Genomic DNA, 20,181 nt, shown 5'->3' with positions numbered 1-20,181 from the left:
TCGGAATACAACGGACAGTCCTATAATATAGAAACCCCAGATTATATAAGACCCCGCAAACTGATAATATCTTTAATTACCCAGATTATTATATTATGGAGGACACGGTCACCCAGAATTTACCAAGTAGCATCTGTGTATATCCTTAGCAACTTGAGAATTGGAACAGTTTGCTTATGTCAATCTTCACATTCCAAGAATTGAAGGTTGTTTAATCCCAGCCCTTCAATCAACTTTTTTTTTCTGCCACATCAAGCAATTGCTTAAACATACACCCCGTCTCAAATTATGGTAGTAAAAACCCATATTGGATTAACAAGTTGAAATATGAAGAGTATCCAAGAAGTAGCAAAGTAGCGGACTTTAACATGCTGTGTGCCTTTTCATCCTTATAGAACAAAACATTCTCTAGCTGTTTGTAACAAATACTTTCTTTACAGTTCCCATTATTGCTTGCAGATATGGAGGAACATTAGGAACTTATTCCGCAGAACTAATTTACAGGAGTCATAGTAAACTTGAGGACCGAGATGAGAATGGTCCAATCGCAATTTTCACTGCTATCACTTTGCTAACTAACAGTTTCCACTTTGCTTCATCCTTTTTGGTCTGCTGCTGCATTTTCTCTTTGAAATGTCTGTCGAACAGGAAAGAAAAATTATTTACATCAAAATCTTAGATAAACTAACTTAAATTTATTTTTAATAACATCATTCTATAATGTTCGGCAATGTCATTCATTCAGAAGAGCAATAGCACTATAGGTTTCTACTATTTAATAGTAACTCAGGTTCAGATCATCACAGCCAGATGAAACAAGATTGTGCGCTTAGAATGCAAACACTGAAAATGTACAAGACAAGCAGATAACAGAAGACAAATTGCTCAGTTTGACTAGTTTCCGGCAGTGTTATCCTTCAAATGCCGTTTGAAGTGTTAATAAGCTTCAAGTAAGTACATGACTCCCCAATTTGGGGCCAAACACTTGCCAGCTTAAGTAAATAAAAATGTGATATGAACCTATATATTGATGACTTCATAACTTAATACCTCAATCAAGGACATCATATTCTAACCCAATTCAGAAGGTAATAATCATGCTTCTCACGTGCTGTGTGGCAATATCATTAATTTCTCTCTTAGTTTCTCCCCAATCATCCCAACCCCCACACAAAAAAAAAATAAAATATGTAGAATATGTGAGGGCATCAAAGCATTGTAATTTGTAAAGCTCCGTCCTTACCTACAAAGAGGCACCTTGCAAGAGTCTGGCTCGTCGCACATGCGAGAATGCAGTTCTAGAAGCTGCCACATTCGTTTGCAGTGAACACATCCGCCTGGGACTCGAGTCTTGCAATTGGAGAAATGACGAACTAAAGTTTCCAGCCCCTTACAAGCAGGGAAATTGCAGGCAACCTGACTTTCTCTCAGCGCTTTGTCGCGAGGTCCGATTGTCCTACATCCATCCCTGCAAATGTGAAGAAGAGCCTCCATTGCCTCATGCAGCTGCACGTAAACTTTTTTCTCTTCCATTTTTCTCAACCTTTCTTCCTTTCTCTGAAACCAAAAGAAAATATTTCTTGAATTAAAAAAAAACAAACACAGGTAATGACTTGCTAGAAAAGACAGAGGTTAGACAGATGGATGGAAGTAATAAGGATGAATATGAAGGATACTATTGGCTTAGGATTGGACGGCAAAAGATATTCCACAAGACGAACTCTAAAGTAGCTTGGAGAACTTATGCAGCTAATCTCAAATATTTGGCCGTTGTTTTGTATATGTGCTAACTTGATCCAAATGTGTAAGCAACGAGATAAATCATAAATGGTACCAAAATTATCTATTTAGCTATAATATCAACGCAAGAATTTCGTATTCTGAATGTTTTACGGCAGATTGGATCCAACTCAAGCCAGCAGTTAGTAAAACTATGCAAAGACGACTACATTCCCCTTAAATGGTGAAAAACGAACTTGAGAAAAACGAATGCAGTTGAAACTTCCATATAATTATATACTGAGAAATTTCAGTGTGAAGGACAAATCAGAACATTGACTACTATATATATATATATGTATGTATGTATGCATTATTCCACGCAGGTATACATGTGTGTGTGCGCACTCGTCTGTGTTATTTATCTGTACAACTATTCTGAACTTTCTAACAACATGTTGGACATGTTAGCAAAAAAAAAAAACCAAACCCAGCAGACACTTATGTGAAGGAATTCTTTAGTCAGGACTCCGAATATTCTGCATTAAATTTCTACTGCAAAGATAACATTTCATCAAAAAGAAAATATAACATTTCATCAAAAAGAAAATATCTCGCGCGAGACAGACCTATGGTTCTGCAATCTGCATGTATCAACAATAAAATGGATAGTAAAATAGTTTAATAAAGAGCCCGATATAATGCTGAAACTGGTAAGAAATCTTGCTCTCTTGATCAAATAGTATCAATCACCCCCTTGGGAGACATACTAATGGTTCATCTAAATGAATAGTAAAATGCTTTAATAACGATCATGTATCATTCTGAAATTGGAAAGAAATCTTGCATTCCTGATTAAATACCATCAATCACCCGCACCCAATTTCCCTTGCAACAACAAAAAGGAACGCAAGATATATCTCAAAAGATTAACCATGAATCCAAAAGTCTTACGTCCATGCAATTGGCAGGATAAATAAATTATTGTAAATAGCTCTAAATAGCAAACATCGACTGGACCAACAAAAGAAATTGGAAGTTATCAATTGCACTCCCTAATTCACTACTGACTTACAGAATCTGCTTCGACGACAGACTCGACAAGGTCTTGCTCGAGGGCAGGATTAGCACGCTTCATCACTTTCCAGCCTTCAGTTGAAGATATTTGTTTGAAGTCTTTCACAATCATACGAACGCAAATAAAAAACAGTCGAGGTGCATCACATTTCAGCGCTAACTGAAGTACGTCAATCACATTTTCTTTGGTCATCCAGCCTTGCTCCATATGGTATATGCAAAGTCTCTTCAGTGATGGAACAGAGTAGGTGTGTGATAAAACCAACAAATGAAGGACAAACTTCTTCATCTCTTCCTCCTCATAGCTGCACCAGGATAACAAGATAGTGGTGACATTTTATACCAGGAAGCATTAAAAAAAATTGAAAAAGAACAAAAAACCTCCACCAACAATAACAACCACCTACGAGAGGCTACAGTCAACTTGCTCTAACCAAAATCTTAACTCAAGCACTGGCATCTATCACACCATCAGAGGATATATATTTGTTCTTTTCACAAGCTCATAAACAATTTGAGAATTCTGTCATAATTTTCAAGCCAACAACTTTCCTTTCCTCGCAAATAAACTATGGACGACTGAGAGCCATTTCTATTTCAGTGACCAGATTTTACATGGATAAGACAAATGTTTTGACAGTGCAAAACTCAAAAGACCTAGTAGTAAATTTAGCTAGTCAGTCATCAGCATGGACTGTATGTATTGACACAATCTCAGTAGAGCATCATTACAAGACAGTTCAGGCAGACCCAATCTTCAAAGACCAACCCCTGACGTCCCAGTTGATTTTTTACTCCAAGAGAAGGATATCATATTTGTTTAGTCAGATGACAAAGGAGATCATTAAATTAGTTTGAGTTTAACAGACTGGACTGGACTGTTCCCAACAGCGTAAACATACAGAAAGTGAACCATTGTTGGACGTGCACAAACACCAAAGAGATATAACATCTAGTCGAGAAATCATAAACGAGTTAGAATAGAAGTCAAGGACACATGCAACTGCTGAAGATTTCAAGTGGATAATACGACAAAAGAGATGCTTCCCACCTACCAGGACGAGTACAGAAAACGAGTGAATGCATAGACAGCTTCACATGGTACTCCAGGAATCTTAATGCATATCATACCATTCTTAGCTTTTGACTGGGTCAGAATATTGCCAAGCACTGGTGACGCAACACTCTGCAACATGGGAGGGAATTAGCCATCACTCATACATACCATCTAGATTTATCGTCAATTTGGAAGGAAAAACTGCAAAAACTAAGCCCCTATTACATTATTTATTAATTTACCCAAAGTAATTATTATTACTGAAGCAAAACAGCACTATTTAAACTAGAAAGAGGAATGATGGAAGGGTATTTAACTCACTAGAACACTGGAATGAGCAGGAATGTGTGAATTGGCCCTAGTGATAATATAAACATCCGCACCATAACCTTCCTTGAAAAGTTTGTCCCACTTGGCCTTTGTTTCCTTCAGGAGAAAGCAACACTCCGGAAGCCTTTTGGGATATTTGGCGCCAGTAGCAATGCTAGTTGGGAGTGGAGGTGCTTTTGGAATAGTATGGTTATTAGATACAGAAGATTTGGGAGCTTCCAACTCAGATAAAATATCACCTGGATTTTCTTCGTCTACCGTGTGTATACTAAAAGATCGGTAGACGGAGTCACCATTCAATGATAGCCACGGGGAATCAATATCTGGTGAAGCCATCAACTACTCAGGTTTCTATACAATTAATATACAATTTTGCTGAAAGATCTGCAAAAAATGCAATATAATAAGCTAAAGAGATGACAAAGAAAGTAGAAAACCACTAAATGGTTGCAAGTTGATGGAGAGCAGAGCAAAAGATTACAGAAAGAATCAATCACATTGTCAACACTCAGGGAATTCAAAGTTTTAACATATGATAGATATACAGCAAGGGATATGTTTGATACTCTGAATATAGATGAACTCATAGAATTACTCATACAGTCAAACAGGAATAGAGTCTATGATAGAAGTCCTTTCATGACTTGTAGACCCTTCACAGAGTAGCTTAGGAGAAGCACAAGAATGACTTGCCATGAATTCTGAGATATCTCCATGCGCAGTACAATCTATTATAGCATCTGAATGCTTAAACCAAGAAACCAGATACTTGCAAAATCCTCCTAGCTCATGTCCACCAATCAAGATAACAGGGATTATAGAATGTGCATGCAAATCAAACAAACCCAAGGATAAATGAATTGAAATGTAAATGAAAAATCTTTTTAAATTCAGATTACACATAACAGAAGAACATCACATGGGTTCCAATTAGAAAACATAAAAAAGAAGGTTACCACACTATAACATAAAGTAAAACCTAAATACCCATCAAGCAACAACCTCACTTTAGTTAGGTTTGTCTCAAATTATAATGGTCTGGATTTTCTTAAATATTTGACTACTTCTTATGCAAAACAACTACGAATAAAGAATCACAAACACTATAGTAAATCAACAAGCACTCCTTCCCCGACCAAACGAGATATCAACAGATTCAAAGGCAACCAAACTGAAAAAGAGAAAAGTAACTGTACCGCAAAAAAAAAAAGATGCAATCTTCTTCGTCAAAAAAGAAACTGAGATTTGCCTCAGAATTGGGACCTGTATTGCAAAAGAACCTGAGAGAAAATATTACAAAAAAATAAATTAATTAATAAACATTCTGGAACGATCCCCAACTAATCAAAATGAATACAATTTCACAAACCATTCCGTACAGTTTGTTTCATGGGAAGAAATACATACATATATATATATATATTTGGAGAAAATCTTAGACAAAATATAATTAACTATTACGGGTAAGATATGGTATTCACGGAAACTAAATCTTCACGGCAAAGCATATTCAATCAACTCGAAAATAAACAAATTATATGCGTAGAAAATAAACGAAGAGAAAAAACTCGTTTGCAACTCTGAAATTATTGTTTTAAATCAATCGCCAATAAAGACAAAAATTGAGAGCATTAGAGATGAGAGCGAAATCGAGATTTGCAGTAGTACCTCCATCATCATATCAATATCATCAAATATCTGCTACAATTAACAAATTATTGAAATATATATGTATATGTATATGTATATGTATATGTATATGTATATATATCCTTTTGCAGATGAGAGGATCAGCTCGCAATACCTCTACACAGAGACAGAGAAACAGAGAGAAATATAGAGACAGACGCGTGCCTAGAACAGGAGGGAAAATGACACACGAGTCTTGTCTCAGTGTCTCTGTTTCTCTTCTTTTTTATACTTTCTTGTTTTATTCAAAATGATATGATACTAATATTCACTCCATTTTCTGCTACTATAGTATTATTACTGGTCAAATTGGAGTCATAATAATACTAATAATAATAATCTTTATATAAACATCACTAAAAATGAAAAATTGATGATACCAAAATATCCCTCCAATAAGATGTTGACACGTGTCAACACACAACATGAGGAAGAGGAGAATTGGCGGGGAACATCTCTATATAACCAGAGGTCACCTTATCCTTACTTCTCGACACCATCAACGAGCATGACCTCAGGAGTCTAGGTGACCAAAACACCTCAACAATCGAGAAAAAATCTATCAACAAACAAGTAAGAGATCTCGAGAAGATTTATAACAGATCTCAAGAAGATTCACAGAAGATTTTTCAGGAGATTCACTCTCCAAAATCTCTTTCACAATGAGAGGATGATACGCATTTCGAACCACATATATAAGGAATCTCCACTTTTGTAAATTTCTCACTTTTTCACTTTTAACTACTATCTAAAGAAAGCTCTCAATATCAAGGTATCTCACTAGTCATGTTGTCTACCGAACTAATTTTAGCGCTGGAGCATCCCTTAAGGTACACCTCCGAGACCCCGTAATTCACGTTTTTAACTTGTCCAAAGAAATAACATCTATTTCCTGATACTAGATCTGATCAGTTGAGACGCCTACATAATCGAGTATCGACTATCGAAAAGTCAATAGGTCGATTTGATTTCTCACGTCATTATAAACATTAATTAATTAGTCACGGACCTCAATAACGATATTATTAGAATTGAATATACTATAATATCAATATTTGCCATACTTAAGTATAAAGAAGTGCTAATAACAATCAAATCTAAAATCGATACCTAAAAAGGAAAGATAGTATATTCTATATCCTTCTAGATTCTCAAAAACATTGCTTTTTTTATGATTGAAGATTTGTATCACATAAATTCCATAAATTAGACGCAGTTCTATAAGCCATAAAAGAGAGGGGGGGGCACTATTTTACAAAATATCATTATAAATAATATTGGTAATAAACATTATAAAAGCAAAAGAGTCACAAGTGTCAATCGCTAAAATTTAATGTGAACATTTTTTTATGAACCTAACCCAGTGGCGAATCCATAAAAATCATTGGGCATAAAAAATGGTGCAAGGGTTTGGGGGAGTGCCCCTAAACTTTTTTAGGTATTTATATCATGGATTCACGAATATAGACCCTAAAAATAAAAACATATTAATAATACTTCAAAATAATAATAAAATGCTTTTTTGGGTCTCGATAGAGTTGGATATAGAAAGAATTAATGGGTCAAAGTGAGGTGTGTGCGGGTCATTTAATGAACTGGGTGTACGTTTTATTTATTGAATATCTTAATGGATTCGGTCAAAATGGAGTGTATGGATCATGTAGCATGTTTTTTTTATTGAATATCTTAGTGGATTGAGGCTCTTTTTTTTTACTCATATTAAGATTACTGAAAAATTCATTTGTTAAGAGTTATAATACATCCCAAAATAATTGAGACCTCATTTTATCCTTAAATTTATATTAAATGTGAAATAATCATTCATTATAAACAAATATATAGATTCACTTAATATCCAACCCTCGTTATTAATAGCGGGGGAAATGAGGCCTCAAAACATTACTATACAGCTAATTCAGATTTCAGAAGTCTTAATAATAATGATTATTTATAACGTGGATATGTTGGAATTTATCACGATATTTTGGAAAGTGAGGGTGGTGGGGGTGGTGGGCTGGTGGCGGTGGCCGTTCATGAGAGAAACGAAACGACAGTCGGACCCACCGAAAGAAAGATCAATCCAGACAAAAGGCAAAGGCGACAGAGCAATAATATTCTGACACGTGGATAAGTTTATCGTGGAAATGAAAATGACGGTCGCTAGAAAGCGAGGTTTTGCATGGGATAGATGTGATTGTACGGGGTGGGATTAGAGTGTGGGCCCCCCCACTTCTTGGATCTTCCATCAGTGAGGCCCCACACGCGATTAGGGAGTGACAATAATAGTATAAAATAATTTTCTTGGTCCAAAATACTTGTGGTTGGGCATTTATTACATTTTTAAAAAAATGTATACCATTTAATAGTATACCAAGGACCAACAATTTCGGATTAATAGAATTTTTCCTAATGAAAGATGATTAATATTTCATTTTGGTCGCTGAAAGATCAAATATTTCAAGTGAATAACCTAAAATTTTAAATCGTTCCATAACTGTCATTAGACAGAATTCAAGAATTTCGGTCAATTAACAAGTTGATGTGTCACTTTGACTATTTAATTTTTATTTTTTTTTTACTTTCTTGTCATGACAGCTACAAAAATTAAATAAATAAAAGTGTCACTTCATTTTCTGAAAAAAAAAAATAAATAGATGGGACCCCAAAATTTCTCAAAAAATAAAAGAAACACCCTCAATAAATCTCAATTTAGTGTTTGTGAGAGGAATCAACCGTCGTCGCTGTGAAATTCATTAGAGACGATGGATATCCCGGTGGGGTGAAGATTAAGGTGCATTGATTTAGGTTTTGATTTTTTAGAATTTTTTTTAGATGGAGAAGAAGATAATGAAGTGTCATTATATATACTAGTAGCGTACCCGCGCAAAGCGCGGTCAATTTCTTATCTGCATATATTACGAAATATGTTTTATAATATTATTTTTTAAGCAAAATTTACAATGTATATGATTATTATATATTGCATAGTATTTATGTTTTATTAATATTTCTTACAGATTCCACAGATTTTCTAATATATAGAAAAGGAGTATTTGCATGTATATATTTTCAGAGTACCTTTTTTTTTATAATATTATAATGATGAATTGACTCTGTACATAAATTCTTTTTTTTTTTGTGTAATCATTTAGTAGGGAAATTAGAACTTTAATGGACTTATGTCAATATAGTTCTTTTTCTACAAAATGAGTCTATTTGATAAACATGTTTCATTTATGAAAACAGTCGTCCAGTTGCAATCATGTCAATATAGTTTTTTTTCAGAATGAGTCAATTTCATAAACACGTTTTTATTTATGAAAACAGTCGTCCAGTAATATATTTTGTTGAAGGCTTAAAGCTCATGTTGCGAACTATCCGAAACTATCTTGTATTCTTGTTTACAAATATATATATCCAATGACCAACGCCTCATCTCGATAAGCTCAGTAGTCAAATGGAACTTGTATGCATTGGGGACTCCAAATTAGCTCAAGCACAGCAAAATACGCATCATACTCATTCATACTTGGGCTCTTGAATTATTATTATTTTCATTCAAAAGAGGAATATAAAACCTGCACCAATGTACACATACCATATGACACCACAGACCATTTGCAATTGTAATACATGTGACTTCACAGAGATATTTAAAAGTGGAATGAACCATTGGACACTATAAGTATCATAAAAACGGCAAATTACATGGGAGGGGAAAGAACCAAAAAAACATTTCCACCGTCTAGCTATCTGCAGCAAGATCACAATGAGTAAAATATGGAGTCAGAACCATGGCAAACTTAAAAACGAAGCTAACACAGACATAAATCTAACCTGTGTCGCATGCTTAGGTTTGGATATGCCATAGGCAAGTGTGACAGGTTTAGTTGTTGTCTGTCAGGATGAATACAGAAGATATGACGTATGTTCTTCAAATAAATAACCTAAAAACTCTGCCATAACTTACCGTTTTTAGAACAAATTAAAGGACTGCAATTTTTAAAAAGGACTATTTATATGATAATGAAAAAGAGAAAGAATGTACCTGACAAAAGCATAGAGAGCGAAGACAGTCCTGTCCATAAATGAACTTGAAGAAACAACAATAGAATCAGGAGAGCCCAAAAAAGAGGACAAAAATGCACACAGCATAACGAAATATATAAAAGAAAAGTCAGTATAAAATTTGCATGTTCATGCACATGCTCATTACCCCTCCCCCATGTACTAATTAGAAAGACAAAAGAGAGGAATTAAACATCCCTAGCATTATCTATTCTGTCACATATAACAAAATGAAAGTAAATGTATCCTCTAGTACAGTTGCCCTCCAAAAACAATAATAGGAAGAGCAGAAACAAATAAGATATAGGCAGTGGGGGCCAACCATCTGATAAAGATTAAAAGCGCTGAAATTAAACTAAAGTCGCTGAGCAGTACAAAAGACAGAAAGCACGAAATGTTATTTCGCTGTGTGTAGCTTATTTGTAACATGAAATAAGAGATACCTTATTAGTTGGTGTTCCTTTTTCTGGGTCATGTTGCTGCTCCATTCATGTAGTATCTAGCTTTATTTATAATTTCCTCGCGAGAGGGGAGAACACTAAGATGTAATTTTTGGGGAGAACAATAAACAATTACAAAGCCTAATCTAGTGAGACAATGCCGGTGTGAATTACCAAACCATGACCTTCTAACAAATAATTCAAGCAAATAATGAGGAATAACCAATTATATAATTTTTAAATTATGATGCAAGGAAATTATTTATAAATTATATTGATCCACCTGAAGTGCTGATTTGCATATAATGATATGGCAGTATCTAAAATTTAGCCGACAACACCAAATATCCAACCCAGAGAAACCATGATGGTTTCAGAATATCCAAGAACATAAGCACAGTTGATACCGGAGGTGAAGAAGTGACCCACTTGAAACCATGAATCTGTGAATCCCATGAAAAAAATAAATGCAGAAGTACAAACTCAAAATTTAAATAAAAGCAATCAAAATCAGAAATCTAACAATTGTAGGAAAATAGATCGAAGGTGCCAGAGGGAGATGTTGAAGCAGTGAAATTGAGCACATATGAAGCATACCTTGTATCCCTTCATGAGAATAATCAAATAACAGCAGAAAAAGTAAATGAAAAATTCTAGAAAGTAACGGCCAAAGCTTACCCCGACATGGCTTTTTTTTGTTTCCCGGATGCCTTTTTTTGTCTGAAGCTTGTCAGCCCTGCATTGTAGAAACACTCCCTATTAACAAAACAAAAAATTAGGGTTTCGATTGAAAACAGAGAAAACTAATTTACATAGAAAAGAGCCAAAGAGAGAGAACGGAGGGGTAAATTTACACAGAAAAGATTATAAGACGATACACTATGCTACACACTCCTCTGAGATTCTAACTCCGCAAAGCCTTTTCGTTCCAAGTAGCCGTTCAAGATGCCTTTCTTCATCGGACCACTCAGAAAATCCTTCCAGCGGATCTGATGATAATCGGAAAGAAAGCAAAATGGGAGAGGATAAATAGAGAGAATATCACGAAAAGGATAAGAGAAAATAAATTGAAGCATATGAAACCTTTGAAAACTCAACCGATTACTTAAAAGAGGAGAAGCATTAAGTCACACGCATGAATGGCCTAGAGAAGCAGAGGCGTCGAGTTGAAATCGAGGGTGGAATGTCTGTGGACGGAGAAGGAAGCGTCATCTTCTCAATTGATGTAATTCAGAACAGGGAAGGTATTTCAATTCAACTTTGACACGTGTCAGGGAGCAATAGGCTGTGACTTTGATGACGTGGCTTCATGAGAAGCCTCCTTTACCATTCGAGGCTTCCCTTATTATATATAGTATTGATTGAAAACTCAACCGATTACTTAAAAGAGGAGAAGCATTAAGTCACACGCATGAATGGCCTAGAGAAGCAGAGGCGTCGAGTTGAAATCGAGGGTGGAATGTCTGTGGACGGAGAAGGAAGCGTCATCTTCTCAATTGATGTAATTCAGAACAGGGAAGGTATTTCAATTCAACTTTGACACGTGTCAGGGAGCAATAGGCTGTGACTTTGATGACGTGGCTTCATGAGAAGCCTCCTTTACCATTCGAGGCTTCCCTTATTATATATAGTATTGATTGATATTTAAGAAATATTTACTTTTTTCTTTGACAACTTCAAGCCACACAAACAAAAAGTAGTTGGCTTTTACGGTCAATGCGATACATTAGCATGTTGACTTATCGAAATCTCTCAAAATCTACCCGAATGATCAATATGAAACGGTTTAAAATTTTGAGTTACTCACTTGAAATATTTGACCTTTTAATGACCAAAAGAAAAATTTTAATATTTTTTCATGACCAAAAGTTATATTAACCCCAACAATTTGTGCTCAGGCATTTATCATACTCCTCAGTAATTTGGAGTGTATATTGAATTACACGAATTTGCCATGTATGAGGAATCCTATAATTTTATAAAAATAAATCAAATGAAATAAAAACGGTTGGGCAGGCATGGTCGGCGGCAACGCATGGCCTACAAACAAAGCGAATTTGTTTTGTTTTTTAAAACACAAACAAAAAATATTAAATTAAAATCAATGATCACACACACACGCCAGCATATTAGATTTGACGTGCCAATTATCAACAAACTCCCACAAATTTCAATAATGAATTTGTCAATTCTAGGCATTTGATTATTACATCGACTCAATGTGTATTTGTTCCCCTTCTTCCTTACATGTCAAAGGCGTTGAGAAATCCTACTCATCCAACCCTAAACATTATAAGATCCATTCATTACATTTTCAGGGGCGTTTGTAGTGACTAAGCGACTGGGTCAATTGGTCAAAGACAAAAAAAATTGAGTTATTTATCTGCGAAACATTTTTAGAACAACTAGATTTAATATGCTAGTCCTTGCGGAAAAAAAAAATAATTTCACTTTTTTTTTGAAACAGGAGCTTGGAAAGGGGATAGGATTCGAACCCATGATCTAATAGGTGAGTGAACCCTTACATACAATATGATTATTATTCAACCAACAACTCACTTGTCACGTTAAATGCAATGTGATTATCGTTCAACCAACGACTCACTTGTCATGTTGTTTTTTTGGGAAGGAAAGAAAGAGTTAGGAAAATCCTATTGATTGAGGAGTTTTGGGTAATTTTCGAAGGACTTTTTGTGGGTGTCCTCCACAATCTTCGATCATGGGCATGGGACGGAAAAAGATTGGCTGGAATTATTCCAGCAATTCCATCAGATCTACACCATTGAATGATGTGGGTGTAGTGTTGTCAAATCAATGCATTATTGCATTGGATGGTGTAGATTTGATGAAATTCCTGGAATAATTCCAGCCCCTATCCCGCATGGGACCAGCGTTTGAAACCCTGGCTTAATAAGGACTCAAGGAGAATTGGACATGCGTCGACATATTCGATTGTCAAGTGCTAACGACGTCTCTTATGGATTGCTAGAATCCTATGCAATTTTTGATTACTTGGACTTCGTTGTCTATCACCTGACGTAAGAGATGCATCACGGTTACATAAATTATTCTCAATCACAATATTTCACTACATGTTTTTTAGGCGAAAATGATACATATCCATCCCATTTTTCATACATGTACATAATGATGTGACAATTATATTATTTTAACACAATCTCTTATTATATTATTTATGATTAACACAGTCTCTTAAATCAATTGGTGACGACTTTAAACGTTGTTCATCCTCCATCGTCGGTCTGCTTCGTGACCCCAAGTGTGACACATAGTATAGCACGGCTTGACATAGTATAGCACGACCCAATATACCATAACATAACATTTTTTTTACCGGTGACATCATCAGAACCAGAGAAATTTTTGTACGTCATCACATCGTGTAATGGACACCGGAACAGATCATTGTTGCTAGCGCTATAATAATGAATTGTAAAAAGGAAAATTTTATTTACACACCACTAATTTATTATGTTTACATCACTTTTTGAACATGATAAGTTTATACAAAAAAATTATAAGTTTACACATAAAATTGTAGTGAAAAGACGATTATACCCTTGATTTGTAAAATATTAGAATTTTTATTGTTAAGTTTACACACACATTATCTCTCTAAACCCCAATTCAAACCCACACCCTCTTACCGATATGTAGGGCTCACCATTTGGCCCCCAAGCCTAGGCTCGGCCCGAGCCTAGCCCGGGCTAGCGGGCCAAAGCCCGAAAGAAGACCGGGCCTGGGTAGTCCGACCCGACCCATTGGGCTAGCCTGGGCAGCCCGGTCCGACCACTTGGGCAGGCCTGGGCTCCATTTTTGGGGCCGGCCTGGCCCGAAGCCCGACACCTCGGGCTCGACCCAAGCCCGAGCCCGAGCCCGACCCAAGCCCGACATTATTTATTTTTATATGTATATAATATGTATATATTTACAGCGGTATTATTACATGCGGTATTATTTTGCGGTATCATCTTACAGTTTGTGTTTTCAATCGTTGGATGAGATTTCAAATCTCAAGATAGAGACTGAAAGTCCCAAATCTCGTTTAGTTAACTCCAACTCCCTACTTCACCTACAAGTGCACCGCATCATCACCCACCCACAGATCTTGTCGCCAGAAGCCACCCAAACAAGCAGCGGGAATCTTCACTACATCACCATTTTGAGATCACTAAACCTTATCTCTGTTTTCAATCACTATTTGGGAAGGAATCAACCAACATCGTTTACAAAAATAATTTGTGACATCAACTGAAGTTAAACAACAAAAGAAGACGAATGAAGAGCCATCACTGATAATGCAGCCAAATCTCTTGAATCTATATAGCTCTTGAATCTATACAGCTCTGGGTGCTAATTGAACAATATATTGAACAAAATTGTGAACAAATCTCTCAGACCACATATGCGACCTTCTCGCGCGACTGACTTGCATATGTGACCTGGAGGTGGTCGATCGGAGGTGGTCTTTATGGCGGGTGTCTTCGATTGGGGGTGGTTGATTGAGAGGAGGCTATGGCCGTCGGAGGTGATCGATTGAGAGGAGGCGCTGCAGCTGGGAAATCGCGTTGATGAGAGAGAAGTTAACACGAGAGACAGAGATCGAAAGAGAGAAGTTAACGCGAGTAAACGCGTGACTTATGTTAACCGTGGGATTGATCCAACGGTTCTTATTTGATACCGCAAATTAATCCTGTAAATTGATACCGTATAAGAGCGGGACTATATATTTACATATATATATATACACACACATGCAGACAGTGCATGCACTGTCTGCATATGGATACATACATATATATATTATATATAATATATAATATATATGTGGATATATGTATATTATTGTAATATATGTGTATATATATATACACATAATACGTATATATTTCACCCTCTATAAAATATTGTTCAATTGTGTAAAAATTAAAGTACAATTATGACATTAATCAATTGTAAGCACGGATGACAATTTGTCCTCGACCCGACCCGTGCGGATTTAATCTCAAAAACCCTAAAGGCCCTAAACTCTAAACCCCAAAACCCTAAAGACCCAAAACCCTAAAGGCCCTAAACCCTAAAGATCTTAAATCCTAAAACCCTAAACCTAAGCACTAACCCTAAAGCCATAATATGACCATCTACTCGTAAATGTTGATAAAATCTTAAGACCTTAAGATTTTATAAAATAAGTATAAAATTAAACTATTTAAAACTATAGATGTGTATAATATAAAATTTAAAATCAATACTCATTAAGTAAAACTAAAATTATTTAATTGTGTTAAAAATATAATAGTTGGTATGTAAAGATAATAATTTAATTAGTTGGCAAATATAACATGAAAGTAGTTTTGACTTGTTGGTTAGTGCATTACTCAAGTTCGAATCCTATGATGAACAATTTAATTTTTAATTTTATAATTTTCAAAGGATGAATAGTGGCGGTCCGATCTTTATGGGCCCGGGCCTGACCTCATATTCTCAGTTTGGTCCACCCCGAGCCCGGCCCGAGGCCAAAAGATCTAAACTGGGCCAGGGCCCGGGCTCGGGCCCAAAAAAGTCAGGTAGGGCTAGCCCGGCCAGATGCCGAGCCCTATAGATATGCAACATGGGTACACTTTCTGGGTTCTTATGTACCTGTATATTGTGCATTTTTTGTTCTCATTGGTGAATATGTCACATGTTAATGAATCATATGGGTTCCAGGTGAGCTATATAGCGACATATGACTTCATCAATCGATCGCGTGATTGTGGATCTAGAGACGACTGGGAGATGTAGGCTGGTGGATTGTCAGAGATGAGGTGGCTGACTAATTATGGGATAAGAGGGTTGGTGCATATCAGATATGCAATGAGGATGGTGATGATGTCATTGATGACATCATCAATTTCTTGATGAATCCACAGCGGGTCTTAGACTGGATGGCCTTGCTGAATCCCATTCGATTGAGGTAATTGGTCATTGGTTATAGTTTGTTTGATGTTCCTTATTGAACAACGTTTCTTTTAAATGATCATCTAGGTCTTAATTATACTTTTTCTCCAGGTAGAAGTAAAATATGTCAGTGAGATTGGTGTGTAAAGCTATAACTTTTTGATTCAATATTAATTACATATTTAATAATTATTTTCAATAAAGGGTATATTTGTCATTTTAAGCAGGGATCTAAATGTAAATATAAAAAATATATAAAATGGTGTAAACTTAGTAGATTTTGTGGTGTAAATAAAATTTCTCTTGTAAGAAATGGTCTAATTGAGTATTTATAGAGATCATGCGGACCAAAATAGTCTCAAAAACTAGATGTTTATACTTGTTATTAAGGGTATTTTGGTATTTTATTATTTTTCAGAATTTTTTATTTAGATTTTATTTAGTTTGCTTGACCAGTTTATCCCTAAACTAGTTGTTAATTGTTAAAAGGGCATTTTGGACATTTCAAAAAAAACTAACAGTTACTGTCAATTGGACTGGGGACCCTGTCCCAGCTCGTGAATAGGTATTGGGCTGAGCATAGCACGACCCAAAAGGGTTGGGCCGTGCCAGGCCCTGATTTTCTTGATACTTTTTTTTTTTTTTAAACTTTATACTTATATCTACAATTAATTAAAAACGATAGAAGTATCGTAGAACCCCTATAATTTTAAAAAACGATCAATTGAGCCCATGTTAATGTTCACTGGAGGGGAGGTCAAAGCATTTCTGGAAGACTATGGAGTCAAATTGCTCACATCTACTCCATACTATGCTCAGGCCAATGGATAGGCAGAGGCTTCAAATAAGGTGATCATTTCTATCTTGCAGAAAACTATTGAGGATAATCCCAGAGCATGTCACAAGATACTACCAGAGACATTATGGGCTTACCGCATATCCAAGAGAACAAATACTGCAACTAGTCCTTTTGCCCTCACTTAAGGGCATGATGCAGTATTACCTATGGAGTTGGTAGTTCCATCTTTGAGGATCATGAAACAACATGGTCTATCTGCTGAAGAGTATTCAGAAGCCATGAACATGGAGATGGAACAGTTGGATGAAAGTAGGATGGAGGCTCTGAACAGGATGATAGTCCAAAAGAAGAAGATAGCAAAGGCCTACAACAAAAAAGTGAAGAAGAAAGTGTTCCATGAAGGCCAAATGGTGTGGAAGGTGATCCTACCACCAAGAATCAAGGATAGAGAGTTGGGGCAAATGGTCTCCAAATTGGGAAAGACCCTTCAAGGTCTAAAGAATTCTCAAAGGCAATGCATACTGGTTGGTAGACCTAGATGGTCAGCCACATAAGAGATTTATTAATGACAAATATTTAAAGCCATATTTTTCAAGCTTTTGGGAATCTACATCTGTAATGGTATAAAGAATGTAAAAGCAGACTATTTAGTTGCAGCCATGAGCTGGCCTTAGCGGCCGCATATTATGAATAAAAAAAATATTAGATGGCCAGAGGCCACACAACTATTGTAGGAATGAAAAGGCGTGCGGGAGTGGGAGAAGCCCTAGAAGCAACAACTGATCAAATTAAATGAGGTAAGTGAAGAGTTTGAATTTTAAATGGATTTTATTTGGTGGTAACTGACATTTGAGAAGGAGGCACGACAGATCAACTTGAAATCCAACTTTGAACGGTTGAAATTCAAGCTGGGGGTAATTGTTGGCACCAAAAATATGTTGGGCCTAATGGGCTTAGAACATGTGCAAGGCCCATTGTGCTACCTATTATGATTTGAATTGTTATGGTCCATAAGCCCATATTATTGAAGAAGAGAAACCCATTTGATGAGTAACTGCCCAGGTGGAGTAGTGCTGAGAGTGGTCCATGAAAAGTGGAGGAAGTTAGGGCAGTTACCACAAGGTGGTCCAAGTGGCAGCACATGCGAGAAATGAGGAAAATTGTTGTGAGAAAATGATAGAAACTTCCAACTTACAGAACAAGGAGTAAATCAAGGATAACTGCAGTAGGATCATGGTTTATGGCGGAGGATTTCGTACAAAGCAAAAGGTATAAAAGATGGTAGATAGACGATGGAGGACACACACAATCAGTCAAACAGGCAAAACTCAAGCCCAAAGGCATTTTCAAGATTCTTAGCATTTCAATTACTTTCCAAATCCTCATCAATTTCAAGCAAACATTACGTTCATTCCAAATTCTCTTGTATTTATTTCTTGTCAAGTTTCAATGCCAACCATCCTTGTATAAATTGTTCTTGGTGTCTATTTATTTTTCTTCATTCTAATCTCAACAAAGCGCACTTCAATGGAGTTGGGGAACCTAGAACTATTGAGGTCCCAAGATAGTTCGTTCAATTGTCTAGATAGAAGTCTTATTTACATTCGGTACATTTCATTCAAATTAGTGTAGGAAACTATAAGCCTTGACACACCTGCAAATCATCATCACCTTTGGCCACATTTTGGTGACAACACCATCAAAAATTATTGGCGGGAACGGTAATATTTGACACGGCTTTGTTTTGCACAAAAATAAAAAATGTGTAAAATGTAACATGGATTTAAAAAAAAAACACTTCAATTAAAAACCAAAAACCCTCTTTATTGCTTTCTCTCTCCCTCCCTTTCTCTCTTCTTCAATCTCCACCACCTCCCACCACCACCATCATCAATATTTCTCTGGCCCAACAACCTCTCCTCCTCCGCCTTCGTTTTTGAGTTTAGGTGTCGGTTTTTAAATTTGATTTGGGATTTGATGTGGGTTTTTGTTTTGGGGTTTCTATCTTGGTTTCGATCTAGGATTTCGGCCAATTTTCGAATTGAGAATTCCATCTAGGTTTCAACAATACTACACATATGTGGTGCGGAGCACGGTGGAGACACTCCTACCCACCATATATGACTATGTAATTGCTAATTCACCTATATTTAATTTCCGACTCGCTCACAACAATATTCAACAATTATTACCCAGAAAAGTGTTCAGAGAGACCTAATCCTCCTCCAATAGCATCAATCCTCTATCATGTTAGTTAATTTGTGTGTTCAAAGTGTTGAGATAGAGAGAAATTTCTTTGCCGTCTTCGAATGGAAATTGAGGATTGAATTAATTTATCTCTAATATTGCATAAATCAAATGATGAAACGTGTCATTATTTGATTGATCAACACCACATGTCTGACAGTGAAATATCATTAAAAAATTAAAAATTACACATCATCAGTTAATGGCCACTTTACCCCTATTATAATGAAAAAGTGGTTTGAGGGTTTCTTTGAATCATTGTTTAAAGTCGAGGGGCAAGGTTTGACCCGAAAAAAGAAGCACAAGGGCCTAATTGACCCCCTTTTCTAATAAGTTCAAGGGTGCTATAATACTTATCCCTTAAATTTTTTTGAAAACACATAAAAATTACTTTGTCAAAGAAAATATTATTCTTTTTCGGCCACCATTTTAGCTGAAAATGGATGGAGATAGTGTGTCTCAGTTTGGTCAGTTGATATGTGGTGGTGGTGGACATCAACGTAACTCAGGTGGCCAAATCGTTCATATTTTTACACAAAAGAGTCGTGATATTCAAGGAATATTTCAGTCGTTTTGAAGGCGGAAGTCGCCAAAGAAACTTGGGTTATGGTTGAGGTAGTCGAACGGACATTTCGGTCAGTCATCAGATGATGACTTTGACTACAGCTGGGTCCGAGTGTCTCTGAGAAAATAAATAATTTTTTCTTTTATGATTTTTTAATATGCCACTTTCACTGACATCAATATGTGTGTGTACTTACCCAAGTGTAGGGTATCGACAAGTAATAACTTGG

At 36.1% G+C, this 20,181-nt stretch overlaps 1 protein-coding gene and 1 long non-coding RNA gene across 7 annotated transcripts; both read right to left on the bottom strand.

Moving 5' to 3' along the window:
* Nucleotides 1-307: 307 nt before the first annotated feature.
* Nucleotides 308-6,056, bottom strand: LOC119988065 (BTB/POZ and TAZ domain-containing protein 3). 2 transcript variants are annotated; one of them, XM_038832970.1, is made up of 7 exons: nt 5,988-6,056; nt 5,380-5,463; nt 4,175-4,567; nt 3,852-3,982; nt 2,795-3,101; nt 1,244-1,557; nt 308-637 (listed from the first exon to the last, which is right to left on the bottom strand). In XM_038832970.1, the coding sequence occupies exons 3-7, from the start codon at nt 4,517-4,519 to the stop codon at nt 508-510; spliced, it is 1,227 nt and encodes a 408-aa protein (XP_038688898.1). In that variant the 5' UTR covers nt 4,520-4,567; nt 5,380-5,463; nt 5,988-6,056; the 3' UTR covers nt 308-507. The 2 variants fall into 2 exon arrangements, with proteins under 2 accessions (XP_038688898.1, XP_038688897.1); XM_038832969.1 differs by lacking the exon at nt 5,988-6,056 and adding an exon at nt 5,852-5,968.
* A 3,323-nt stretch (nt 6,057-9,379) lies between these two features.
* Nucleotides 9,380-11,772, bottom strand: LOC119989595. 5 transcript variants are annotated; one of them, XR_005465846.1, is made up of 6 exons: nt 11,755-11,772; nt 11,235-11,369; nt 11,059-11,136; nt 9,921-10,823; nt 9,710-9,769; nt 9,380-9,625 (listed from the first exon to the last, which is right to left on the bottom strand). It is a non-coding gene; the product is annotated as an uncharacterized LOC119989595 (long non-coding RNA). The 5 variants fall into 5 exon arrangements; XR_005465843.1 differs by lacking the exon at nt 11,755-11,772 and adding an exon at nt 11,464-11,572; XR_005465847.1 differs by lacking the exon at nt 11,755-11,772 and adding an exon at nt 11,464-11,572 and having other exon boundaries at nt 9,921-9,965.
* Between the last annotated feature and the right edge of the window lie 8,409 nt (nt 11,773-20,181).

This window comes from Tripterygium wilfordii, chromosome 21 (genome assembly GCF_013401445.1).
Source record: "Tripterygium wilfordii isolate XIE 37 chromosome 21, ASM1340144v1, whole genome shotgun sequence".
NCBI classification, from domain to species: domain Eukaryota; kingdom Viridiplantae; phylum Streptophyta; class Magnoliopsida; order Celastrales; family Celastraceae; genus Tripterygium; species Tripterygium wilfordii.
The sequence above is the reverse complement of the archived record's forward strand: the minus strand, read 5'-3'. Positions and strand labels throughout refer to the sequence as shown.